The sequence below is a fragment of the Neodiprion fabricii genome, chromosome 4 (assembly GCF_021155785.1).
Source record: "Neodiprion fabricii isolate iyNeoFabr1 chromosome 4, iyNeoFabr1.1, whole genome shotgun sequence".
Classification (NCBI taxonomy): domain Eukaryota; kingdom Metazoa; phylum Arthropoda; class Insecta; order Hymenoptera; family Diprionidae; genus Neodiprion; species Neodiprion fabricii.
This window is the reverse complement of record NC_060242.1, coordinates 25,747,107-25,775,068: the sequence shown is the minus strand read 5'-3', so window position 1 is coordinate 25,775,068 and position 27,962 is coordinate 25,747,107. Positions and strand designations below refer to the sequence as shown.

At 34.1% G+C, this 27,962-nt stretch overlaps 1 protein-coding gene across 12 annotated transcripts in view; it reads right to left on the bottom strand.

The window, feature by feature from the left end:
- The window catches only part of LOC124179413 (bromodomain adjacent to zinc finger domain protein 2B-like), a 117,601-nt gene that overhangs the window by 13,616 nt on the left and 76,023 nt on the right, over positions 1–27,962 (bottom strand). For 3 of the 12 annotated variants that reach the window (XM_046563744.1, XM_046563742.1, XM_046563748.1), the window contains exons 4-22: positions 23,471–23,698; positions 22,607–22,792; positions 22,234–22,381; positions 21,755–21,772; positions 21,357–21,597; positions 20,611–20,869; positions 19,934–20,310; positions 19,314–19,616; positions 18,820–19,094; positions 18,149–18,230; positions 13,946–14,212; positions 9,630–9,695; positions 8,627–8,671; positions 6,843–6,896; positions 3,128–3,326; positions 2,916–3,035; positions 2,181–2,754; positions 1,782–1,998; positions 104–866 (exon numbers count right to left, since the gene is read on the bottom strand). In XM_046563744.1, coding sequence (XP_046419700.1) covers positions 104–866; positions 1,782–1,998; positions 2,181–2,754; positions 2,916–3,035; positions 3,128–3,326; positions 6,843–6,896; positions 8,627–8,671; positions 9,630–9,695; positions 13,946–14,212; positions 18,149–18,230; positions 18,820–19,094; positions 19,314–19,616; positions 19,934–20,310; positions 20,611–20,869; positions 21,357–21,597; positions 21,755–21,772; positions 22,234–22,381; positions 22,607–22,792; positions 23,471–23,698 — 4,422 coding nt within the window. The remainder of the gene's footprint in view (positions 1–103; positions 867–1,781; positions 1,999–2,180; positions 2,755–2,915; positions 3,036–3,127; positions 3,327–6,842; positions 6,897–8,626; positions 8,672–9,629; positions 9,696–13,945; positions 14,213–18,148; positions 18,231–18,819; positions 19,095–19,313; positions 19,617–19,933; positions 20,311–20,610; positions 20,870–21,356; positions 21,598–21,754; positions 21,773–22,233; positions 22,382–22,606; positions 22,793–23,470; positions 23,699–27,962) is intronic. The other 9 variants (XM_046563750.1, XM_046563754.1, XM_046563746.1 and 6 more) reach the window with 8 other exon arrangements.

Genomic DNA, 27,962 nt, shown 5'->3' with positions numbered 1-27,962 from the left:
CAACAGTATTTTATATCGCCACCATGGGCGATTACGCTGAAACTCTAAGTTTGACATAAAGCTAATGCAAGTTTCATTAGTTCCAAATATGTTTCAAGCTTACCGCAAATAAATGTTCCATTCAATTCTTTGCCATTTGGGTAGTGAGAATTATTTACATGGTTACATTTTTCGCCATTCGGTATAGTCTCTACAATCTTATCTTCCATAGTTTTCGTGGCCGAACCGGTTATTTCTTCATCTGTATTATTTTCTTCATTCTTTATTTGCTCAGTTGCGGTTTCAATATTTTGGACTTCAGTCTCTTGTTTAATCTCTTCGGATGTGACATTTGTTTTCGCATCAGATTTAATACTGTCAATATTCACTTTAACTTCATTTTTCACACTCGTTAAATCCTCTTTTATGGAATTTTCAAGTTTTTCCTTGCAGCTAACTTCATCAACTTCCATTTTAACATCATCAAGTTCAGACTTAACTTCAACATTCTCAACTCCCTCGGGACATGGTTTGTCATCTGTCGGCGACTGTTTCGACACTTCATCATTGAGGTCTTTCTTTTCTGTCGTTTCTTCTACCATATCCTGCTCTTGTATCTCTTCATCTTCGGGTGTAGGTTTATAATTTACGTCTAGTACAGCTTGAACATCAAGAATTTCGGGCTCTGCACTTTCCATTGCTTCAACATATATACCGCCTGCACACGGCAGCTCCCAGTACCTTCGCCAATACCTATCCTGCCCCAACACATGAGCGCGAAGTTGTTTCGACGAACTGTTCAATTTTTGTAGTTGTTCTTCGGAATTTTTCAAAAGACGATCTAGTTTCTTTCCCAATTCTTCTCCAGATAGATTCTTATCTTCCTCCTGTTCGATCATCAAATATTTTTTACTTATGTGTCATTCATACCTCTATCTAACTCTAATTACAGAGTTGTCACTCATTTTGGATTGTAAGATTCTCCGAATTTTCCAGGTTTTTCAGATACAATATTTTAATTTTCAGATATTTTCTGTCATTTGAAATTAAAATTATGAACGAAAAAATTTAAACAATCGTGAAAAATCATACATTATTTATTTCAAAGAGTTTGTACTTCACCCATACGTTTAAATTTTTTGTTCTAATTAAAATCACGCTAAGTATATATTGAAGACTGTAACATTGTGTAATTTTTCCAATACAGACAAAAACCTCCGATTATTTCCGGTTATTTCCAAGTAGAGTGACAACCCTGGATGAAACATTTGTCTGATAATTGCTAATACGATAGAAGGCTGATATAATGGATGGATTCGCTACAAAGTGGCAATAGTTCAATACAACTAGGTGTTGGAATATACAAGATCGACCATTTTTCCAAGTGATTGTTAGCATAGCAATTCCAATAAGTCAAACGTCTCGGCGTGCATATGCCATGATTTTTGAAGACATGTTTTACGGATGTGTAAACGCATATCAGTGGCCATAATAATCAAACCGAGTGTGGTAGCCAAGCATACCGTATCAACTTTTTCTGTAGATCTCTGCCCGTATTGGCAATAAATGCTCAGTCAGAAAACTAAATACTGATCTAATGCTACATGTCAGATTCAAGTGTTAACTACTGCAGCTTCAGGTACAACGAATCACTAAAACGGCATATTGCTCGTCTAAGGCAAATTATCGACTCTGTAGATTGCGGAGTGTTCGTTTCAAGTTATTGAATGAGATGATCAAACTAGCTGTAATTGGAGAAATGATGTTGATTTTTCAAATCAGATGTAAGAATGAAAAATTACCTCTTCAGGTTGAGTGCCTTCACTTTCATTTTCTGACATGTCTTCGACCTCGTCCTCTTGGTGTATTTCATCCAAAGTAGGTGTGGCTCCGGCAGCCGTTGATGGGTTACATTCCTCGTCTCCTTCTTTTTTCTCTATTGTTATTGTATCGCCAGACTTGTTCACTATAACACCCACTGCTTCCATGCGTACTTTTCTGTTGTGTAGTTGTCTGAGTCTGGAAAGAAAGTGTAATTTCAATGTTATAATCAGAAAATATCACACGTTCAAGAACTTCAACACGGTTGTTTTTTTTTTTAATGCAATGAGTAGACATAACTTGAAAAATTGAAGTACATGAAATTTAGTGGTTTGTTGAGTAGGAATAAGTTGCAAAACGAAGAAATGAAAAGTACTTACTTTCTGATCTTAGTATCCAGAACGAATCTCTCTTTTTTCATCTGCGCTAAAGTTTCTAAGCTCCCTTCAATTTGTTTTATCACAGCCTTATTTTGAAGTAACTCATTGCACAGAAATGCAAGCATTTGTGCTTTTTCAGTTGGATTTAAAGCTAAAAATGGTTTATCTCTCAGTTTCTCGGACATTTTCCATGTCTCGTTACTGTGCAAATGTTCATAGAACTGAGCATTTTTTCCGGAGCAGCTCGAATTGTTGTCACCACCATTCTGATGGTGATCAGCAAATTTCTTATCCCTTTCACGCTCTAGGCAAACGCCAGTCAAAGCCTTGACTTCACCAGTAGCGTTTGCGTATAAATAAATTCTCAGAACTTCACTGATATTGGCATGAGTTATATCTGCTTGACGTAGACTTTGTCCTAAGCCAGTAGTATGACGTGCTGGTTGTGGAATTCCGGGATCTTCTATTGCACAAACTAAAAGATGTGTCATCACAGACAATAATTCCTCTTCAGCTTCCTCGTCGTTCAAAAGAGCTAGTTGAAGACTTTTCAAACTAGGTAGTGACTCCATATCTATTGAAAATAAGTGAAAAATAAAATTCCCTTGTACAATACAGCATAAATTTGTATAGTAGGCATTTTTAGGGGATATAAAAGAGAAAAAAAATCAATTTACAGATTCATTGGAAAAGATATAAAATAATTCTATTTCACCAATCAAACTTAGGACTTACCAAAACCAAGTGTTTCGCCAAAATTGTGCAGGAATTCAAACACCATGACGATGTCGGCGAATGCTTGACCAGATAATTTCAAACCTGGTATCCTATTCAACTTTGGCAGAGGTTTTTGATCTGCAATAGATAGTTAGTTGTTCGAATAAATAATTGGTAACCTTGCCAAAAAAAGATAGTCAGTATCTGGATAGAAAATCGAAAATACTAACCCGTCAATTCCGTATCTTCAACGGGTTTCCTGATCTGTTCAATCAATTCCATTTCAAGTTTCCTCTGCTCGATACGCTTTTCTTTATTTGCAATTCGTTCAGCTCTAGCTTCTAGTCGTTTCTTTTCTCGTTCTTCCATTCTTCTACGATTCTCCAATGCCCTCACTAATGCCATGTGTTGTCGTCTCCTCTCTCTTTCCTGGGACATTTAGAATTTCAGTTAGTTTTTAGGACTTTTATGAGTTCGTGTGCTACTGAACAACTAACTATGTAAGGAGAAATTGTATTCAACTGTGAGCCGGGTTTCAAAAATTATTGATTCTACATGCATCAAAAAATATTTGGCAAGAACCACGAACAGTAAAGTTTTGAAATATAGTGCACAACCTATGAAAAATTCTATGTTGTATTTAGATTGAACCTAACAATAACCATAATAGTCTTGAGAAGCTTTTTACTTGATAGCTGTAATGGTTGAATAAGTAGAATGAAATCTCAGACTTGTCGCGTGGTGAGAAATAAGTGTAACAAGGGTTTCAACAAAAGTTACGCAAACTGATATAATCGGTCTTTACAATGATCAGCACCAACACCCTATCGTTTTCCATTATATTGTATATAATAGCGTGTAATGATTTAGATATTTGTATGTATCTTCCAAAATTCAACAGATAAACTTGAATGACATTGATCGATATCATTACAAAACATTATTCTTCAAAGTAAACACAATTCTACGGTAACATGGAATACGAGACTAATTATTTGTTTTTTTAATGGAATTGACTCAAAGGTATACGTAGATATAGACTGCAAAAAATTAGCGTTATGCTTTCGTTTTCAAACTAATTATGTAATCGGATATGAACAGGTACAAATAACAATCTTCCTTTTTTCATGCTTTCGCAATGTTAACATATAGGTAATACCAATTGCCATGACAAATAATGGTAGTTACAATACGGTATCGATGATCCTGAAGGTATTGAAAGTATCACATAAATTTTCTGGTTCAACTTTTTCAACAGACGTGCAAGAAGTAAAATGGCTTCCAACAAGTTAAAAGTTTTATCACGTAAACCCAAACTTGTTCTACATCCGTCACATACTCGAATACAGGTTGACCAGAACTTAGTCTGAGAATAATCAAATATTTTCTATCACGAAATAATGGCAATCACCTAACTATCTTTCATTGTTATAACGTGTATGCTGCTGCAACATAATTATTTACATTGTCAACTGAAGTCAGTGTAATAAATTATTTTTTTCGTTATCAATCAATTAGTCAAGTATTCCCCACGAATAGAATGATTTTAAATAATGTGTATATTATACAGGCAAAACCACTTTTACTTCACAGTGAAATTAATTTATACCTTCAAATCATGACTAAACAGATTTTTGTAATAAAATCGTGTAGCTTCTTGTATATCATCTACTAGGAATTAATTGTGTGTACTTTTGTACTACCGAACTGCGATTCTTCATACTACTTAAGATGGGCGGTTTATTACTGGCTGCCGTTAGTAATGATGCATAAAAAGTAATTAAAAAAAAAGGAGGATTGGGCTGAAAATAAGCGTCCATTTATTTTCAAAAATTATGATATTCAATGATTAAAGGATGAAACAACTAACGTTGAATTTATTAGTCGGTAGACATACGTTAGTTGCAGGTTAATCAACGTGAGAAGTACGCATTTAAAAAACTTTATGAAAAAAATCATTATCAACTATGATATAATTCAGATTTAGTATAGTGATTTTGATGGAGAATAAATCGACTTTGACATAGTTTCCCGATATCCAAAGTATTAGGGCTGGTAAAAGAAAATCCGATAAAAAAATAAATAATAATAATAATAATAATAATAATTATAATTAAAACATCGTCAACGTAACAAGTGTTTTTAGTTACTAAATCAACGATGAAAAATGGTTTTTAACGCCAGCATCAACTATAAGAGAATACAAGTTTATGGTAAATTTGGTAAATTTATCTACAACAGGATATCTATTGATTTATTTATCAAAACTGTATCATGTCCACGGCTATTAACTTTGAAGAAGCAAAACACGTAACACCAAGCAACACAGAAGTGCAACTAAACAAATTTCATAATGTGGAAGATAATTTATTTTTGGTATCTTGTTCGAGTGAAAGATAAAAGGAATGAATAAAGCAAGGAAAAAAAAACCCACAAAATGTACGATTTGTGATATGATTGATATGAATGAAACGATAATAAGCAAACTTGACTTTCTTTTTATGTTACACGTGACATGTATTCTACAGTTAAATAAAAACATATTTCAAGAGATTTATCAAATATAGCATTCGGGTAGTAGATTTTTTTGGCGTTATGCATATCACAATGTGAAAGATGATGTTAATAGTTCTACTTGACCGGAATTTTTTAGTCATCTACATTGTATTCACGCGTGAAATTTATCGTTATTTTGTTCTCTACAGATGTTACACAATCAATAATAGTTACCTATCATATACCGTGAATGCTTTGTTGAACGCATTCTGATTCACGAAATTTATAACATGAGATATGTCATGGATGAAAATATTACTTCTTATAATATATACCAAACACCTTTGATCAAGACAGGTTTTGATAGCCTTGACAAATATTTCCTGAATAATTTCAGGAATATCCCAATTTCATGCATTTGATGTATAAACCATAACTACACACGGATTCGAATAAGGAATAAAAATGAACATGTTCATTTGAAGAAAATCGCAAAAAATCCGATACTATCTTTATTGAGGTTCATTATAAGTATTTCCTTCATTCAAAATTCATACCAAATCACCAGTAAGTTGTTTAAAAAAGAAAAAAAAAGAAGAAAAATCGATGATAGCTAAAAAATATTCCCACTACCAACTAATGCAAATCATTCTTAGAGCCTTGTGTAGAGGGTAAGATGAATGGTGTCCATTATTAATCATCTGATCTTCCAATACATACAACATGCATAATACATAATAATGATCATTGTAACATTTGTAATCATTTAAGTCTGTTGTTAGAAACCCGAGAAATAAAAAATTATTATTTTTGATATGTGACCACCAAAAAACTGAACGTGTATGTTGAAAAATTATCAGTTAAACCGGGACATTCAGCTTAATTGGAAATTCGTAAGAAGAAAAGAATACGTTTAACATCTACTATAAGTTTCAACTAATAGAACGTGTAATTAAAGAGATAATCGAACAAGTAGTGCAATTTAAATTGACCTAAAAATAAATAAATAAATAAATAAACAAAAAAAAAAAAAGCATTCGCCCAATGATTATAACGAAGAGGTAATGACAGCGATTAATAATGTGTAATACACTGACTCAGTGTATGTAAATTGAACATAGTAGAAGTATTAATTTAGTTATAAAAAGTATCATCATTTGATGTTATTTTTTATTTTTAATTTGTGAATTAGAGTAAGGTGCGTGAAGGAAAAAAAGAAAACAAATTCCCAAAATGAATATATAATAATTTTTTTTACGCCCCGTCACAGTGATGTGATGAAAAGTCACTAGCAAAGCAATGCGGTTAATGGGGAAAATAACGTATCGGCAGTATACATAATATGTGTGAACATATTCTTCAGCAAACCTTCATTGAAATCGCAGTATATAATACTAAGTGAGTGGGATGGTATTTGTTTCAAAAGCTACGGTTAGGTATGAGACATACCAGCTCGACGGTGTAGAGCATCTCGCGCTGCTTGCTCAGCTCCTGCATGTACATCTGCGGCACAAAACACACATCCAGTCCACCAGTGCTCAATCCACCGCTAACATTCGAACTAATATTTGTCTAAATGATTGTTTCTGTACTAATTTGTACTAGTAATTGGAACATTCAAAGAAACAATGGAAAAAATAAATAAATAAATAAATAAATAAATAAAAAGCGAGGGGGGGGGGGGGGGGAGGAGGAGAGAAAATAAAATAAAATAAAATGTGGAATAAGATGGAAGTGCCAATACAATACTGTCCTTAGAACCATGGTAGAATGTAAAATTATTTGAAAATCTATGATTTTCCAGTGAAACGTAAGAGAAGATATAAGTTTCGTCCTGATACTGCAAAATTTCAACAATGATACGCAGTCTACATATTTAATGAAACACATGCAGATGCAATGATTGTTGTTGAATTATGTGACAAGTGGCCAGTAGGAATCTATTCTCTATTCGTTCGTTTCCGTACGACTTACATCAATAGCAGTAACATCGCATACTATTCTTGACATCGTTAAAGCGTTTCTTAGAAGTAAAACAAGACTCACATGACCCAATAGCGAAACATATTACGTCAGGTTTGATAAGTTTTTTTTTTTTGTAATAGAAAAGTAGCAATAGTCGCTAAGTTCCAGTCCACCTAATGAATTTTAGTACTTCAAACCTGGGTGAACATTGTGGAATATAATGCTACTCGAAATCTCCTCTTGCCAATAAATAGATATGTCTGATTTGCCAAACATTGTTAATTAATAAATTCCACATTTTTTACCGATCTGGTTACTGACCGTTACATCAAAGAATTTAACCCAACATCTTAGACACTTCTTTCTCTGTGTCCTTCATTTAACCATGTATCACAGGAGAATAATGTACCGTTTGGCAATTTATTTTATAATAATTAGCTCTGAGCTATTCATCACTTGGTAGCAGTGATGGCGAAACTGTAGATATATTGGATGGATCTTTTCAAACGATTTGTACAAGGTGATTTTATAATTGATTTCAATGGTACCTGGCCCCACTATACTGCTGTGTCAATATTACGTCTTATACTTCACGTCATAATAAAGGCAATTGTTTGAAAAATGACTAATTGGAAAAACTAACACACGTAAAAACTGAAGAAAACATTTAGATGTCCATTTATCCATCATAATGACGGTAATTTAACAATGTCTGATTGTGAGGTATTTTTAAATTACAAAATACATTCTTTCTTTGTTTTTAATTATTCATGATCCCCCAGCCATGTTGACATGATGCAAAGCACAACAGAGCAAGGAAACATGTACCTAAAATAGACATTTGGCATGGTAGTAATATCACATGTATTAAATGAAAAAGTAACAGGCAGCATTTAAAGCAATTGAAATGATCGCGATGTATGAGATTTAGTAGGAAAAGCACGTAAGAAAACCTCGCCATCACTGCTATATGGCTAAAAAAAACCACGGGCAATAATTATACTCAGCATGGTAAAATGATATTCTGTAATGGAACAACTAGATCGTAATAGAAACAAACAGAAGCAATTTTTAAGTAAAATTTTTTAAACAGTATTTTATAAAAAGAGATGTCCTACGTTCAAACTCAATTCAAAACATTAACATTTCTCTCCGGTATACAATAATAAAAGCAGTGGGAAACATAACATTGACTATGTCTACAGCATACACTCTAATCTACTCGATAATAGGTATTGATAATTTATAAAGCATCCTGTCGTGCTCACCTGTTCCTTAAGCATCACAGCTTGCTGTCTTTTTAGTTCTCTTTCCTGCAAAGAAAATAAAATAATTCTTTATATGTCGCCATTGACATCGTTAAAAATCTACATTCAAACACGACTCTTCCTACTTTCTCTGTAGTACAAGTTCATTTTAGATTGAAATAATATAAGAAAGTCTTGTTTTCAAACACATCCATCATCTTTTTCAGTTGGAATTCAAACAACGCATCTCTAAGTATTTCACAGTCAAGTACAACTCAGACCTTAGAGTGAGATCAAACCAGAAGAACGAGTTCTGTACATCACTAAGATTATGTGAAGATATGAATTTCTCCAGCATACTTTTTTTTTTACTTTTGATTTAATACTATAGACTTCAATAATTCAAGTTTACCAATAGATCAGCCCGGGGCACTTAGTTCAATCACTAATTGAGATTGTTACTACGGTTCGTAGCTGATAATAGCATTGAGTATTTTGAGAAATCTAAACTGGAATACTAGAAACAATTCGATCTCATGACTGTATTCTTATAAATCTGCAGTAAGTAGATTCATTGAGAGAGAAATAACATAAAAATAACTTACAATGTGTTGCGTACAAAAAATGTTACCGGGCTATGAATACTACGGTAAATCGGAACGTGTAAAAAATTTAAAAGCTTTGATTGTTAGGATAGTTGAGAAAGTTTAGTCTAACGATAATTATGAAAAGCAACATGATGATTCAATGAACGAGAAACTTTGTTGATAGTGTAAAAGAATGTGCTATTATTTTCAACAGAGAAAAAAAAATTTACACAATAAATAATACAAGAACAAAAATATTATATCACTGACAATCTTGGAAATTGGTGTTTAAAAGCATGCGACATGAAGCAGCCAATAGCAACAAAAAAGAAGATGACATGTTCTTTTTTTTTTTTTTTTTAAGATTTAAGCTTATTTTTTTCTTTCAATTTCTTTAAAGAATTATACACGGGTGAACTAATTCCATATGACATTACCTGCTGCTTTCGTTGTTGTTCTTCCATGCGAATCTTCTCCATCTCCTCCTGCCTCTTTCTCCGCGCCTGCGCACATGCCACACACACGTCACCCACATCCATAATATTGATAAACAATCGATGTTATCTACTAATAATTGGTAATTAGAAATTTCGATTGAAGAAGTTTCAGATAAACTTCTCTCAAGTACGATTCTAATTTTGCAACTGAAACATAATTCGCCTGCAAAACGATATTCTTATCGCCGCAAAATTTTTGCATTGCTATGAAAGAAATTAGTCAAATTATTCGATGAATACTTTCTAAGTTTCTTTCCCAGCTACCGTTGTATAAGGATAATAACGTTATAAGAAATAGAAAGGTTTTGAAATCCAAAATCCAGGCACACATATACAGAAAATAGGTACAGCATCCGTCACACTTAACAACGATAAGTTATCAAATAAAATTTTTACGTACATTGGGTTTGGGCAAAAGTTTTTTTTTTTTTTGTTTACTTAAGAGAAAATTTCAGCAGGAAAAAGGAAAATACAATAATTTTGAATTAGGTGCACTGTATCTAAGATTCGAAAGCAAAAATTGAATGAGGTTGAAGATCGTAATGTTAATATCACGATGTACGTTTATTAAAAGTTTATAAAAGATTGTCCGAAATGCAAAAAACCGTATCACTACAAAACATACTAGTTTTTTTTGCAACTCCAACTCCTTTAAATTTATACTCTAAGATTGTAAGACTGTGAATTTTTTTTCAATATTTCGGTACGTCAACATCACTAACTTCAATCCCGTAAAATAGAACCAATCAACAACAAATTGAGCTAATAAATGTGGTGAAATATTTATGCTTTAAATGAGAATACTTGACAAGGCGTGTAATAATTTTCTTTTTTATCCAACGTGCGGTAAGCACTTCAGTCGAATACGTTAAAATAATAAAATATGTTCAATTAGACATTAATGAAATGACACTAAATCGTCGATGATTATCTAATTTACATAAGCTTGCAACTAATTTTGATGATTCGTCTTGCAAATAGTATGTACTGATAAACAATGTCGCTCATAAGGTGTTCTTACACATTCAAATATTCCAAGGTGTAATTCAAAAACAAAGAATCTCAGTCTACGACTATTCTACTTTTAAACTAATTCTTATAATTATTACTGATCAGATGGACCATTTTACACATATGTCGCCTCATTGTCAGGTAAGTGAAAACCGCTCAAAGAAACATTCATACGTGTAATCTACGGATTTTTAAAACCCAACACAAAATTTATGTACGTAACCGAGGCGAGTTGATTAGGTCCAAATATCGCATAAGCAAGTATTATCAAATATCTTAACAAATTTTCTGAAAATATATTGTCTTCAAACATTCTAATTGGGAATTTTTTCTGATCTTTGGATTTGTCAGCCTGTGACAATTAAATTACCTTAAGACTATGGATAAAATCTGGCATTCTCCTTAAAATAGTGTCATAAAGACGTTCATGCTGTAGCTTCAATGAAATCGCAATTTTACTAACATTAGAATTAAGAATTATACCATGGAAATTTGAATGTATACGAATAAGGTTTACCCGTGTTTGTGAAACATTTTTTCGAAATTATCGGATTTTAAAAAAAAATAAGGTATTTTTCGTATTTTTTGATCTTTTACTGGTTAATGAACTTATCTTGCGAAGACTCTAGTTCTGTAATTGCCAATAATAAAGCTGTAATAATATAACTCGAAATTCGTCACAATAAATCCCGCGTTTTATCAATATTAAATACATCTGCTATGTCATAATGGCAAAGCTGTATTCCATTGTTTGAAATATTTTATTCGTTCTTTGAAATCCTACTTCTTATTGAAAAAGCAAGAATAAAGTAAAACAAATTTTTCTATACCAAAGTATAATCAGTATTATTTTTATGACGCATAAGTCATGAATCAAAAATAAAGTTGCAAAATACTGTATGCTAAAATGCACAAATTATCTCTTCAAGGGGTCAATGAAGAAAAGTCTAAAACACTTGTTGTATTATTATTATCGTTATTATTTGTTTACTGCAGTACCTACAGCACTTACGATATTTAAATATATCGTTATTTGCAAATTAAATTGTGTTTTGTGGAAGTTGCGTCAGTGAAAATGTTATCAGATGCAAAAAATACTGTGACACCTGTTTTGTCTACTTTGAACGTCTGTAACAGTAACAACCGAGTACGTATGCACTTTTATAATAATAAATTAACAAGTTATTCCCCAGTTTACTTATTTTCCCACTTTGTTCAGAGTTTTTATTCCATACTTGGATTGTTAAATAAATAAAAAAATTATTAAAAAAATAAATCATATAAAATATTATTTGAGTTACAATTCGACGTGTATTATCATGTATTTGTGTGTGAAACTGTACTGTGATTCAACGAAATACGATTTGCTAGATTATACATCAAAATGGTTGTAAGCTAGATTGTTAGAACAGATTATATTCATTAATGATCGTCAAAATACCAACTTTAGTCATCGAAGTGCCTCTACTCTGATATCAATTAGGCACTTCAAATAGAAATTCAATTACAGATGTAGAAAAAATTGAAAGCCCTGAGTTACCACCCACCACGAGGAACGTGATAACAGCCACTCAGTGAAAAGACTTGAGTTGTAAAAGAAAAAATCAGTACTGCGTCCCTCGAGCTTAATTCATGTACTGTGCTAAATACTACCAGAGATTATAGAAAATTGTTTCAACACCTAATGAACCGAGATACAAATGAGAAGCATAGCATCCATGCAGGGGCCAAGCAATGATTTTCTAGTTGTACGCAGGAGAATTATCACCTAATCCACCTGGCATGTTAATTGTACAGTAATAAACTACTTATTAGATAAAATATATAATAGTAAGAGTAATTTTTAAATATACATATGGCATGCTGGTTGATAGCTAGCTGTTATATGTAGTGACAGGAGAAGCTAGGCACAGGGTAGTGTTGCTGCTGTTTGTATTTGTACCTAATTTAATTATTTATGCCTACATATTGTTTAGTTTCTGAAAAATACCGTATCAATCTGATTACAATTTTATCATACCATGTGATTATATTATGAACACACAAGGTACAAATGTGGGCCGAATGTTCGTATCATGTACGTATTCATTGGCACGCATAGGAGACATCCATTTTTTACTATCCATGTTTATATTCCGCATATTCTTCAATTTCATCAATCCTGCACGTGTCAAGGAAAGTAAAATGAGTCTCGAGGATAAAATTTGTACTGTAATGATTACTTCTCTGTTATCAAGAGTACAGTTATGTAATATGATGTGCTATTTTCCTTCGGTGTCGTTTACTAGCAAATAGAGAAAGTTGTGTGACTGCGCAACCTGATTTACATTAGATAATTTGATAAAGGTGTTTCTCAATTTTTTTTTTTTTTTTTTTTTTTTCAGCAGTGCATGTATTGAGTGCATTAATTTGTGGCCAAGTGTAATTTCAGGTAGACATTAGCAAGCAACTAAATTCGTGAAATACTCAACCTTTTCAACGGAGTTTCTGATATTTTCATAAAATGCAATATTGAAAACGCTACGTTAATTTTCAATTCAATTTGTATTCGAATGTTAAATTTCTTCAATGCTAAATCAAATAATTCAAATAAAATCTAGTTTAATTTTGTAAAACAATACTTTAGAATTGACGATACTGGAAATGATCAATTGGAAAGAGAGAAAAAAAAAAACATTCAATGTTAAAGTAGAACAGCGCTGTATGCATTTCGGGTCAATGTTAAGAACTAATTCAGAAGTTTCGACATAGTATTCCAAGCCACCGTCTACATTACTCATATTAGTAAGTAACTCATTAGTCAGGTACTAGCTAATAATTTCTCTGTGTGAATTTATATTTCTACCATTCTACAGACGATTAAGTACATATTGATTGTGGGTCTATATTTTTGCTCTTTTAATTTCAATGCTTTGTACAGCAATCGAGATTACTCATGTACGCATCAGCATAATGAGATAATTTGGTATCTACCTGAAGTATTTATGCTAATAACCGATATTCATTACATTTTATCCATATTGTAACCTTATCATTTACGTGTACAAAGAAGAAGAAAAAAAAAAACGAACAAAACGAAAACGTATCCGTTTTACTAATGGAAATTAGCCAAACCATATTTTAGCAGCTGTAACCGATTACAAAAGTGACATGCCTGATGACTGTTGTGCTTGTGTGTGTCGTGTTGGTGAAATTTTTGTGAACAAGTCAGGGCAGGAGGGACAGTCAGGGTAACGACATCTTACCTCCAGCAACTCATGGTTTTGCGTTTGCTTCTGGACCTGTTGCACCTCTGGGATTGACGTCACTTTTTTCAAATCAGTATCTTCCATCTGCATTACGTCTCTATTTCGCCAACTTTCTGTGATACTTTCACGATTCTTCCAAATCGTCGCAACGGTACTGCTAGCCAATCCGAGCTCTCGCGCCACGTCGCTCTTGCTCTTTCCGCACTCGATCTCCTGGATGATCTTCATTTTCTGTTTGATCGTGAATGCTAGGCGCTTGCGACCCTGCATTCGTGCCGTAGCCAGTGGCTACTGTCAGTGGCAGCTTTTATGTTTTTTTTTTATGGTTTTTTTTTTTTTTTTTTTTTTTTGTTTTTTTTTCCTCCCCATGTTTATGTGTATGTAGGATGGGGCAGGGCAAAGAAGCCATTGCAGCTAGGGGTCAATTCGGGTCGACCACATTCTCGTAATTGGTGAGGCTGTGTTTTTTATACTTTTTGAATACCAATGCAAAGTACACTCATTTTTACAAGACACCGATTACGCGTCAGGTTTCATATTTAATAATAATTTACATTTTTTGTAAATATTTGATACGAAATTTATCACGACGGTACAATCAAATACTTGAACCTGTAACCGGTATATGCCTTATTTCTACATCTCATCTCAAGTATATCGACAGCAATTATCCAGAAGCTGTTGGCTTTCTTCGATAATAAATCAACACCGCACATCCATGCTCTGCGTATTTGCAGTTATAGGTCACAATAAAGTCGAAAAAATTTCATGCTGGTTCACAAAACAGAGCTCGTACATTTCCAGATAACTTCAATGAATATTCATTTTTGTATACGTAAGTATATGTAGATGTGTACGTATATATCTTCATTCCTGTATAACCCGATAGAAAGTACGTTTGTATGTACGATTGTTATCAATATTTTTCATTCTAATAGGTAGAACAAATTTTTACAGATAAAAGAGAGTTCGTCACACATCTCTTGCGAAAATGTACTACTGATCAACACTAGTATCGAGTACTGGAGTCGGGTGTGATAAAAATAAATACTACTGGTTTCTGCTGGAATCAAACTTCGGTATTCAAGTGAATCAGTAGTGCGAGTAATTTGCATAATATAATTTTCAGTAGAGGTAAGAGTACGTTATCATCGACAATTATGAAATACGTGCCAAATGAAATCAGCATTTGTGCCTGTGGTCAGGTATTTAAGTTGTTCTATTATATCAAATAATCTTTTATTTCTACTTAGAAACGATATCAACAGTATTTTCGGCCTTTCGCGTGATATTCAATGTTACGAACTTGATATTTACGTGACTGGAGTAAAGAACTTTTTCAGTTACAAGAGAAAAAAAGTTAAGAACATCAACAATTAATATGTGAGAAGAGTAGAATTTCACCACCAAAAACCGATATGCACAAAATTTGAATGGAAATTTCTCTCAAAACGGCTGATCATGAATCCCTTGAAGAAATTTTCAACTTATTCCTAATAGAAAATTGTTGAGCAGCAGTAGGAAAATGTTTTCTACTTTGACTGCTTTCCAGTTATGTGAAATACTGAAGTCCCGTATTGCAGAAGTGAGCTGCAACGCTAGTCTTCAATATTAATCCGGTAGTTAAACATGACTGATCCCCAGTATTACAGAATTTCAGCATTCACTAAACTGCGGTTCTTCAGAAGTGCAGTAGTAAATTTTCGTAAGTGTAATAGTTATACTCAATGATGATAACGGACATATACATACACATATAACTATTTGATATACAGAAATTAATGCTCTAATCGCTGACGCTGATAAAATATGCATATACATATATATTACTCAGCGATAGCTTGATACACACGTCTTGTGCTTGCATAAGCCTTGAATGCAATCTATCAGTCAACATACAAGCACTACGTGTACGTATGGTAGTGGACTTGTAAATTTAAGAAATTACAATGTCTAAGCTTTATATAGCAGCAATTTTTGAGTGATAAGGAAAGATATTTTTCGTGTACATATTTAACATGTATTTTCTGCAAGTGTAGAAGGGAAGAAATGATTTTCTAATATATTGTTTCTTGTTATTCAAAAGTTTACAAAGAGACAAACTGCAAAGCAGATCTGCTCTGTCGACATTTCTGTAAGCAAACACGATCATTACTCTAGAGTGTTGGTTCTGTTTTAAAGTAGTACACGACGACTGAAAAAGCGAGTGAATTTGAGTAATTTATATCTTTGCAGGCAATTATTGAATTTTGTTGGGGTATGTTTTATTGAAAGGTTTGCAGATTAAGATTCATCTAATTATTTTGGCGATCGGAATCATTTAATTAGAAGTATTATTATTAACAATAAAGTCAACTGTTTTGCACGATGAAATAATTTGCAGTGTCTGTTATATCTCAAAATCGGTTCAACCGATATACTTCAAGTTTGGAGACAATATTCGTGGATAATGTAACGTCCTTTGACGGTTTTTTTATACCAACATTGCAACTGCTGAAAGTGAATTTTAATTTTTTGTCCTGAATATAAGATATTTTTAAAAAATTCAATTACAAAAGAAATACAATAAGTAAAAGAAAGTTGGATTGTTGCACAGGGGATAAATTATCCAAGATCATTGACTCCAAATTTGAGGTAAATTGGTCGAGCCTTTTTTGAGATATCGTGAGCGCTGCTAAACATGTCACTAAGAAAAATGGTTCACGTTATTGTCACAAACAATGCTTTCAAACAATTCATTTATAAAAAAAAAAAAAAAAATTAAGCTTGATCTAAGTGCTTCTGAATAAAACAAATCGCAATAAAATTGGAGAATTGGGTAGCGAAATATTAATTATCAAAACTCATCCACTTTTTCAGTTATCTACTCGTATATATTTCCAAATAACATTGCACACTCAAAAAGTAGTGAACTTTTGTAATATTAAGTTTTTATGCAATCACCAAATGATCAAAACTATTTTGTAACTCAAGATTTTCAAAATGTCAGCGAAGACTTCCTGGTCAATAGTGCTGAGTAATATAAAATGTAATTCTAAATATTACGATCAAGTACAGAGCTCTGTCAGATACAATATAATGATTGTAATGGTGAAACCCTTAAGGTGAATATTTATCATCAATTATATCAGCCTCACCTAACTGGAATGTGGCTTTGCGACTAAGTAGTACCAATTGTAGTAATTGGTAAACGCATGTAACGAGAATTCATCAATTATGATGAAAAATAAATTCATACATGGAATGATAATATGGACCTTGGTATAATGCTTCAGTCGTTGCATTACAATTAATTTACAGTGGAACAGGTAAATTTTGAGATGGCACTTTAATAAGAAAGTAGCAACATTGAGGTGAATTAGACACTAAAATTTGCACAAATCTCTTGTAAGAATATCTTGTAATATCACAGTAAAAATAATAAACTGCAAACTTGATGCTTTCATGCTGGTACTAGGTGAATTTTTTATTCAAAGCTAATCTACAGTCGTATAACTTTCAGTATATACAGAGCTTCACAATTTGTAATTGAATCACAGTTCATTCAATTAATTTTTTTTTTTAGCGTTCTTTCCTTTTTTTGGTAAATAAAAAAAATCAATTGTACGTCGCAGCGTTGTTTCAATGAAAAGTGACATCTATCCTTAGCGATAAGTCGCATACAAACTTTGAATGATAAAAATTAGACTATATGAAAATCTGTTCGTTTTTTCAATAAAAACATATTGGCAAGAATCAGCAACTCGAAAATCGTGTTGCAAAAATTTACTTCAGGAGCAAACTTCCACAAAATGTTCATGCTTTGCTAAGTACACAACATTAAGAAATAACCGTAACATCAACACTAGTGCCATCTCTTCGTTTTTCTTTTCCTTTTCTGTCCAGCCCTACACGTCATGTAATGTTTTAATTTAAATCGATGTTAAATAATAAGATAAAATAGCACACAATTCTTAAATAATAATATTAACAAAATAAACGGTAAAACATGCTAGGTTCTCCTGTCACTATGGCTAGCGGGTAAATATGGTGGACTTGTTATAAGTGAAATTTGTCACCTCTATTTTCTATCGGTTAAAGGAATATGGCACACATAGAACATGCGACACGCATGGCAGAGAGACAAGTACGAAATGTATCCCAAAGAAGAGAATAGTCGTTATAATTAGATGAAAAATAAATATATTTAATAGCACTTACTTCGAGCAGCTGTTGGTTTCTGAGTTCTCGCTCTCGCCTCACCGCCTCTTGCCTCTCAGACTTCTCTTGTTCCTTTATTAGCCTGGGTAACAATAAAAAAAAATAATTCGCTTGTTATGAAGTTCAATTACTGAATGAATAATCAAATAATTAATTGAGACTATATCGAGCTTGTTCAGGTAAAATTTTTTTTAATTTTTTTTGACTACGTATATCCAAAGAACAATTTTACTTCAACTAGATTACATATTGAACGATGTATAGGACGCACTGTCAGCTCAAGAATGCATTGAAACAGAAACATCAATAAACAGAAATTCAATAGGTATAACTAAACTTCAACGAGTTGAATGTAACGTTGAAAAACGTACCAGGGTGTGTGAAAAAAAAATTTTAACAATACATTTACGATACACCAACTGATCTAATAACTTACACGCGACGAGTCACATTATTTTACTATTTTTGCAAGGAAGAATCGCTAAGGTTCGTCGGATTTTGATTAACAATAAGTTAGCATAAATGAATACACCACAAATCATCCGACAGATGTTTTTCTCGAACTTATTGATTGTTAAAAGTAATCTGATAAGTACGCTCGAAAAAGTGGAGTCAAATGAAATTGAATGTCAACAATAGTGAAACCAAAGTATACAAAGCTTATTGCTTACCTAACTTGCTCTTTGTATCTCTGAGCTTCTTCTTTAGCCAGTTTCTTAGCATAAGCCAATTTATCTCTGTCGTATTGATTGTTTGGTCTGGCATCACGCAGACCTCCTGCTACCCTTAACTCTTCCAATCTTCTTGCAACTTCTTGGGATCCAAGTCTGACGAATTCCGCCTCAGCTAAACCCATTGTTGGTTGCAGAAATTCACCGACCAGTGGTCGCGACGAGAATGAAAAGTTAGCAGTAGTGAGCTCCGTGGAATTCTGTTGTTCCAGAAACTGTGAAAAATTATGTCATCGTTATTTTCAATCATTGAACAAGATGTACCAAATTTCTAGCGTTAAATCGTAATGAATCTCTGCGTACTGAAATTAGTCTCAATTATTATTGGATTACAAGCATATCGATTACAGTGATGACATCAATATGTCATCGAAATGTTCCGTCTGCAAATATTGTACTTTTTTATAGACTTATCATAGCGGATATTGACTTACTTTTAGAAGCTCAAGAGTATTTCTGAATGTTTTTCCACAAGGGCTGTAGTAAGTAACATCTCCTTTAATAACACCTGTCTTTCCAAGTCCTTTGATAACGGTTTCGCGTTTCCATCCATGATCCAAAGCTAGTTGCAGATCTTTTTCACTAGGATTCAATTTTCTCTTTTTAGCACTAGGTATTCCTTCGACGTTGTCGTCATCAGTGTCTGTAACTACGTCTGTATTACTGCCACTTTCGCTTGTCACATCCATATTGCTCTCTTCTCCGGACACTTCCAGAAGTTTGTTCTTCATTTTTTCCTGCAACAGCAGTACAATGTAGACATTTTCGTTCAACTTTCCCCGGATAAATAACGATTTAGGCATTACTTATGTTCAAGTTTTAGCACAACTTTAATCACAAATATAGAAGCTCGATAATATACGTATTCAAAAGGCAAAATTGCATTCATATTCATCGATGATAGTAGACCCTGATATATTCCTGTTGTGCAGCTAATGATGGATGTATGTGTGTCTCAAAAAAGTTAACGTGTGTGCATAAAATCCATGATTCAACAGTGTTACTGTAAACCCCAAACTGACATTACAATGCATTAACAAACATGGATTCGTACCTGCATCTTCTCATCCAACAATCCTGTACTTGCATGCAACTGCGCAGCGAATATGTTAGATCTAAGCAGAGACACCTGATGCGCTAATGGCGCACTAGGATCTAAAGCAGGTGTGGGTTTAATACCAAGCGCTCTACTTTGAGCTAACAGGGATGCAACAGTGTTCTTCTTCGGCTTCGACACACCGCGGCCAAGATTTCTAGGTCGCCCATCTTTGTGGTGGGCTGTCATGCTATCATTTTCTTCGCTGCCGCTGCTTGGCCTTTGCGGTGAATCAGCAGCGGCAAAAAGCTGAGCAAGCGATGGACTAGGTGAGGCAGGTACGGGGACCGAATTCTGCGGCACTCGTCTCGGTTTTGGACCAGGCTTCCGCCGTGCTGTATTAAAAATAAAATTCAAAGAGCGTAAATTTGACAATTGTTCAACATTTGAAAATTGATACAATAAATATCGCCTTCTTCGAGTGCCTATTTCATGAGTTTTGTATTTGATTAAACATTGAGACAGTATTAAAGACGTTTTGAAGCTTCCGATCAGATTAATTCACTTTGTAACTTTTTGTAGTCGCAATAATAAAACCTGACATCCTAATCTAATGAGGTTCATTGAAGGACAAAAATTTGATTCAAATAGTAACGAACTGGATGAGATGGAATATATTAATTTATTAGACTTACACGTTCGGTCTGAAGCTAAAAGAGACTGGCTCAAATTGCTCAGCTGAGTAAGAGCTTGAATTCCAGTTATGGGTGTACTGCTACAAGTTGATGCAGGTTTCAACGAAAGATTGAGAGGCGCATCTGTATCACTGGTATTACTCGTATTACTGGTGGTATATGTAGGCGGTGCTGTAAGGACTGATCCGTTTGTTGAATGTGCAGGTAATTTAATTACTTCCACCCTATCAACGGAATCTCTGTAGTCATTCGCATCATTCTGAAAGTTGCAAATAAATAGAATCAGTAATCCGTCAATACATATTCAATTATTATCTAAAACAATACTGTCTATAACCGGTGGAAACAGTATTTTAAACAACAATAAAATCATTTATTCAACTAGACATTTTATATCAACACTTTATAAGAAAAATAGTAAATGAAATATGCATCCACTATCATCAAAAACTTTAGTGATCTCATTTGTGGCAATCAAGATGTCTTATCGAACGTACACTTTCAAGTTCTCTAAAGTGAGGATTTGCTCATTTTGTCGAAATTTAAAGAATTTCATCCAAATTTCAAATTGAAAATTAAATAATAATCGTTTGAATAGATCGCAAAATGAAACCTGTGATTGCTATGTTCGGCATTACGAAACTGTTCGAAATTTTGCGGTACTGTCCAGGTACTCAGGTTTTTAACCAATCTAATATTGGTTATTGTACAAAAATGAAAATCATATTGATAAAAATGTTACATACCCCAGTTCGATTATATTTTCGAGGGTCTAGCATGAGAGAGGAAGAAGTATTAGTTTGATGAGCACTTATAGCCGGTAGAGGCGGCGGATGAACGCTGACACTTGGAGTGTCAAGTGAAATCGTTTTCTTTCTCCCTCGATTTGTCGTTCCGGGAATCTTGGGACCGACTATACTGGACGTGTACTTGATGATTTCTGTATCTGGTGGAAGCCGAACACCACCCAAAATACTGCTGGGGTCACTGTGTGAAAAAAATTAGATTTTCATTGTCGCAAAACTTCCGTTGGCAAATAATCAATTTATCGATAATCTTGCCCTATTTATCAATGACGAATTTCTCATTGCTATGTAACACTACTAAGTTACAACTAGATGTTATGACAACAAAAAATAATCACCTTCCTTCCTTAGAAGAGCTGTAGCGGTAGCAACATACAAGTATGTTAATAATATGAATTAATATTTGCCTGTTTTGTATTTAGTTGTAATTTTATTTTTCACTCACAGACTCTTTTGTCCGAGTTATTATCATTATACGTGAGAAGATTGAAATGAAAGTTTTCTCAAGGGAATATATACGAGTATATGACTGAAAAAATGAATAAATATTAGGAATTTATATCTCGAGAAAGAATTATTAAATTCTATTCAAGGTCGAGTTGATTTAATTTAAAAGTATACATAACGAGCTTCATTGAAATATTATCTTTTTATATTAGAAATATATAATAAAAGGTTTTAATATTGACAATAACGTTAACCATTTCGCTCGGTGACATGTTTTGTGGTGCCCGCAATATCGGTTTTTCACTCAACTAATCGTCTATAACCCCTGAAGAAAATGATATATTTATCCGTTATAATCATTGATGTTTACCTGACAACATTCGTCTGCGAATTAGACGTACTAGTAGTTGAAGTACTGTGATGCGAGATTGGTGTTTGACTCACGGCCAAACTGCTCGTCAGACTAGCTGTTGCGGAACTACTACTTGCGGGAGTCTTATGGCTCTTACTAGATTTAGCTGTGAGATAAAGGTGAAAGAAAATTACAATACATTATGGTTTGAAATTGGCTGAGATGAATTAAATTTTCAAGATTTACGATCAATTTTCTTCATATTTTAATCCGTACAGAAACGAATACAAGTCGGAATAAAATAATCTATTACGTGATACTTTTTTCCTCCGTATTATGCTTTGTTCTGAGTATCTCATTCACTTCCAGTCAACATTTTGCAATGACTTACATTTATTGGACTTGTGAGATGATAACGGTGGCGGATTGAGCAATGAGCCAGGATACGGTGGCAGTAAGCTTTCTGCGCTGGGTGGAAAGCTGGGGAGCCCGGCGGCTCCTTGTAACCTCGCAAGGTAATCATGTGCAGCAAGATGCGAGGCCATAGTCCACCATGCTGCACTAGCTGGATTGATACCTGTAAAATAAACGAATTTCGTACCTCGGTTCAAAAATCATTGTATGCCAACAAAAGACCAAAGAATGTTGTATTCTTCACCTGAACAACTGCTAAAAAGATGTTACAAAGTTCGCAAAACTTTAATCCGAACACTTTTACAAATTACAATGTATGATTGTATTTATAGGGAAGATATTTTTTTCATTCGCTTTGAAGATAACTATTTGCAAAATTTATTTCAAACAATCACTAGAAATCTCTATCACCAACACAATAAGCCAAAAACCATCAGAATTCAATGAAAAACACTATAGTTTAATTAGTTTCAACGTTCTAAATGTTCTAATTACAAAACTTGTGTAATTCGAATTAGCTCAGATTCATTTCCACCACATGATGAAGATGTCGATTCATTCACGTTCATTATCACTGGCTCAAATAACATTGCTAGATATTTGTTGAATGATTGGAGTCCGTTCATCCTTAAGAAGTTGTTAGAAAGATGACGAAAATTTTAGGAAGTATGTACATGAAATTCGTGATATTATTTACTAGTCCGTTAATACGTAGAACTCTCTTCTCCTGCTGTGTTTTCACTTTCGTGAAAAACAAAAAAGTATGAAAAAAAAAAAAAAAATCATTTCATCAAAGATTGACGGCGTTGATTAAAGCAAGAATAAAAATGGTAATAATTACCCAGACTAGCGGCCTGACTCGCAGCCACACTCAAGGTGCCTAAACTGCTATGGGAATACGGTGGTGGCGGTGGCGCAGAGGTGGGAGTATGACCTCCATATCCCTGCCCTGAACCACCCCGACCAAGTATCGCATAAGCAGATGGCAAATGATGAGGACTCAGACTGTAACCACCTGGCATTCCACTGAACAGCGATGATGTTGAGCTGTCTCCTCTAGGCCAGTATGCTAAACCAACACGGAAAAAACGAGATTGTTAGTGTGTACGTATTGACAAAAGTGCTACTTTTGTGAGAAAAATTTCAATTTTCATTCATATCATCCCCAGCGTATAATCAACTCGTTTACCGTCACGTGATTGTAGGTAATTTAATTAACTGAAACAAAATACGACGTTAAATGAGGATTTGATTCCGGGGTGTCTATACTGAATTAATGAAAATTTCCAAGGAATTGCAAATTTTTATATACATACAATTTAGAAATATTGTCACATCTAAAGGAGAAGATCTTTTTCATTAACATACTTCCAAGGTCTGAATAGTTGAGGTTTTAATCATTGTAGGTATTTTTGAAAATCACATTAACATAGCGCAACTAAATTACGCGTTTTTCATGGAAGGTTTGAAAAATTTGCGGTCACACATTTTTGTCCTCACATTATTCCAAGTGTTTCGGAAAAAAATTACACGTGCCAGAAATTACTAGTTTCTCTCAGCATAAATAGTCACTAACTTCAATATGATGAAATTTTCTACTGTTTTTAAATCCATAATGAAATACAGTGAAAATATTGCATCGAAATATAGTTATAACCTTAGGTTTTACACGTTGTTATGTTCCGAAAAATTCGGTATTACGTTCGATATCCTTGGCAAAGGATGCAACATATACGGCACTTACATTTTCCAGTAGTAACATACGGTCGAAAAAAATGTCTGTTAGGGCAGTAACCAAAGAAAATATCGGTAAATTAAATAAAAGTTTCAACCGTCAAGATCAACGTGCCTCTAAACTTTAAATCAGCGTTATGTGAAATTAGATGTATGCTTTGTACTTGAGACGAAACAAATTAGGTACAACTGTTTAAAATGGAAAAACATTATGACGGAGTAGAATACATCGGTAATTATATCGCGCAATTAGTGCGACGCTACAGAATCCAAATGAAGTACTCGTCTCGTTTATATCAAAGCATTTTGCTGCGTTCATTTTTAATTTACAAAAAATGTCGATCGGTACGTTTTTACGGCTGGGATTGATTCGAAGTGGTAGTTTCGGAACGTTTCTGCGCGCGATTCGAGGGATATGGACCCGCTATCCTTGCCCCGACCCCTCGTCAATCGATTTCATAACACGGCCATTTTGCTTTTCTACGATATGAGGACGCGAGCGATGGGTAAAAAAGAAAAAGGAGAAACAACAAAGATGGCAAGGAGACGGCAGCTCTCTTTCAAGAAAAACCCGATAAGGATAAAAAAAAAGAAATATATATATATGTATGTGGAATTTTCTACATCTAAACGAGAATACGTCAACTTTTTGGGTCTCTGATTTTTTATTAATCAAAATTTTGAGTCGTGGTATTGCAGATCCAAAGCCTACACGCACTCGGATAACTGTTTCTTTGATTACAACTTTCGTCTCTGTTTGATCAAAATTGAATATTTACTCAATTCTTTTATGAGCTTGACATTTTTTTTTCTAATTACAGCTCTACGAGAGGTCAAAATACACAGCCACGAAATGTTTAGTTTTAAATATACATTGCAATTATACAACAAGTTTTACATTTTTAATTATTTTACGAACAAAAATAAAAATTCTGCATTTGTGGTAAAACTGTACCTCTGATTTCCTCAGATGTTTTTTTTTCAGTAATCAACTGGATATTGCCATACATGGTAAAATTAAATATTTAATAACGTCGACATGTAAATAAAAAAGTGATTCAGCGAATTTGTAGAGAACAGTTTTCTTCATAAATTGATCTATCGCAAAGTAAAATTGCGAACTAGTCTGTTCCAGATTTTCAACAATTTTGAAGCTATTCCAAAACGAAGCATCGCCAGCCTAGTATTTGTCGATAAATCCAGTACGTATTTCCTGTTTTTGCAGTTTTATAGAAGCCTCCGAAGCTTACGAATATAATGATTCGACAATATATCGAATGTACGGCTATCTCGTAATGAAATCAATAAAAAGTATGAAACCCTTGCGTGCGTCGCCATGAAATCTACATTTTCCTCATTCGTCGAACGAACTCACAACAGGTTCAGTCATGCCGAGCTCCTCGAAATATTCACAATACCACCTCATACCTGTGATTAGATAGATTCATCCCATAAACTCGATCTTTCGTTCATTATTTTCAAGCCCAGAAGTTTACCGACGCACCATCGTAAATATAATAAATTAACATGCAGTCACGTGTAACAAAGTTTGGAAAATTTTCTGCTTCCCTGTTAATTGTAAATCCAACGGAACTGCAATTTGCAGAGCACAAACATTCGTCTCGGTCAACGGAATTCGAGCCTAAAACGTAAACATGCATATTCGATTCTTGTTTCCATCGATTAGTCTCATCTTTGTCGTGTATAAAGTTTGCACAGTAATGCCTATCACAGTACCAGTTTCTATATTACAATTAGACAAACGTGTTGGTTGTTTCGAACGAGACAATTCAGGATCCAATACCCAAAGTCCTGTCTTTCTCGTATTTTCCGCTAGAATTCCGTCTTATCAAGCTCTTCCGTACACTAATCGGACAAAAATCATGCACGCGTAACACTTGTTTTCGTACCCACGACATACGACAATACGGAAGTAAAAGTTTAGTTTCCAAGACGACTGACTCTGACCTACGAAATGCAGCAGTCACGACGAAGAAACGAGAGAGAATGGGGCAAGTGCAGCTTTCGTAGACAAACCTGCGCTCTTGTCTCACCTCGAACCGGCAACTGTAAGTTTTATCGTTCTACCTGACCGCGCCATGTTGTCAAGTGATTTCAGACCAGTTTGGTATCGGCGAGGCGATCTGCACTCGGTTGATTCAAGGTCGGCACTTTCAATGCGACAAAGTTCGACGCAGCCAGACGAATTCCCGTGTCTGTATCTCGTAATCAATTGTCCGTCGTTTTACGCCAGGTATATACCTGTGCCTTATAAATCTACTACACCGGCATCAAATTAAAAGTAATACCAAGTTGGCATCGATGTCTCCGTAAGTTTATACGAGTACTGCACTTGTATGAAGAAAGTTCAAGGATTTAGGAAACCACTGCAATTATCACGCGCCGCGATGCGTCTCGATTGTTTGTTCAGCCAATTGACGGTATGCGATACTCGCACCTGAACCACTTCTAAACCATAGAAAATTGAACGTGATCTCAGCAATCCGCATGTTCCATTTGTCAAAGTAGCTTATCGTTTCGAAAAGTTCAAATCTTCAATCTTGATTTTTAATCCGTGGTTTAAAAGGAAGGTGGTTCAAGACTATAGTAGTTACATGCAATGATTGAATTTGCGTTAAGAGTAGCCGCATGCTGATCCCTCTTAAAGAAAGCGTTCAAAGTTTCACTAAACCAGCAGATTTGAGAACCGAATTTCAGTATCAACTGATACCAAGAACATAAAACCAAGTTAATTATACATGTATCAAAAATTTTAGGTTGGACGGTTGTTTGACTGAACCGTTATACGCGTTTGTCATCATGACTATGATGCCATCTGAGAATCTCGATTATCGTCTATCAACGGACCAACTGTACTTTGAAAATAAGACATAAGCAATAATTGAATGTAAGAATATCCGATAATACGTAAGTTGAAAAAAAAGAAGAAAAAAAAAATATAAAAAAATATTAGACACGATTGAGTCGAATGAGCCAAGTTCAAGGGAAAAAAGATATGCTGAGTCTTTGAAACGTGGCAGACTAACTAAGCTTACTAATTGTACGTGTACATATCGACCTCTTGTGAGTTTCGCTAGTGAAACTTTGGACTCTGACAGTAGTAGGAGTGCATACCAACGTGTCCGTACCTCGTCAGAAAACCCGAGACGGAAAAAGAGAGGAAAGGAGGCGTCCTTTTCGGCCTTTCCTTACGCCATGTTTATTACAAAAGGACGAGACCATAGTCAGCCTCTCGTATCCACCAAAGTTCTGTTCGCTCGTTGAAAGATATGAAGTGAGTTGAGCCCGAGTGACCTTTTTGTTGTACGATTCATTAACATTGTTACACCTAATTTCGAATGATTTTCAGTGATTTCTATATTATACATACGTATACAAAGAACACCACGTATAGAAAGCTAAGAAATCATTGGAAATCAATGGTATCACCAGTTTGTTAAATGACGGGATTTTGAAGCCCACTCCTTAAAATTTAGTCGTAACTTTGTCATTTGGTAGTAAAAGTAACTTTCAAGCATCCCAGGTTTTTGTCACGCAAGCTTCTTTCAGTTACGACTATTCAACTTTTTCATAGTTGC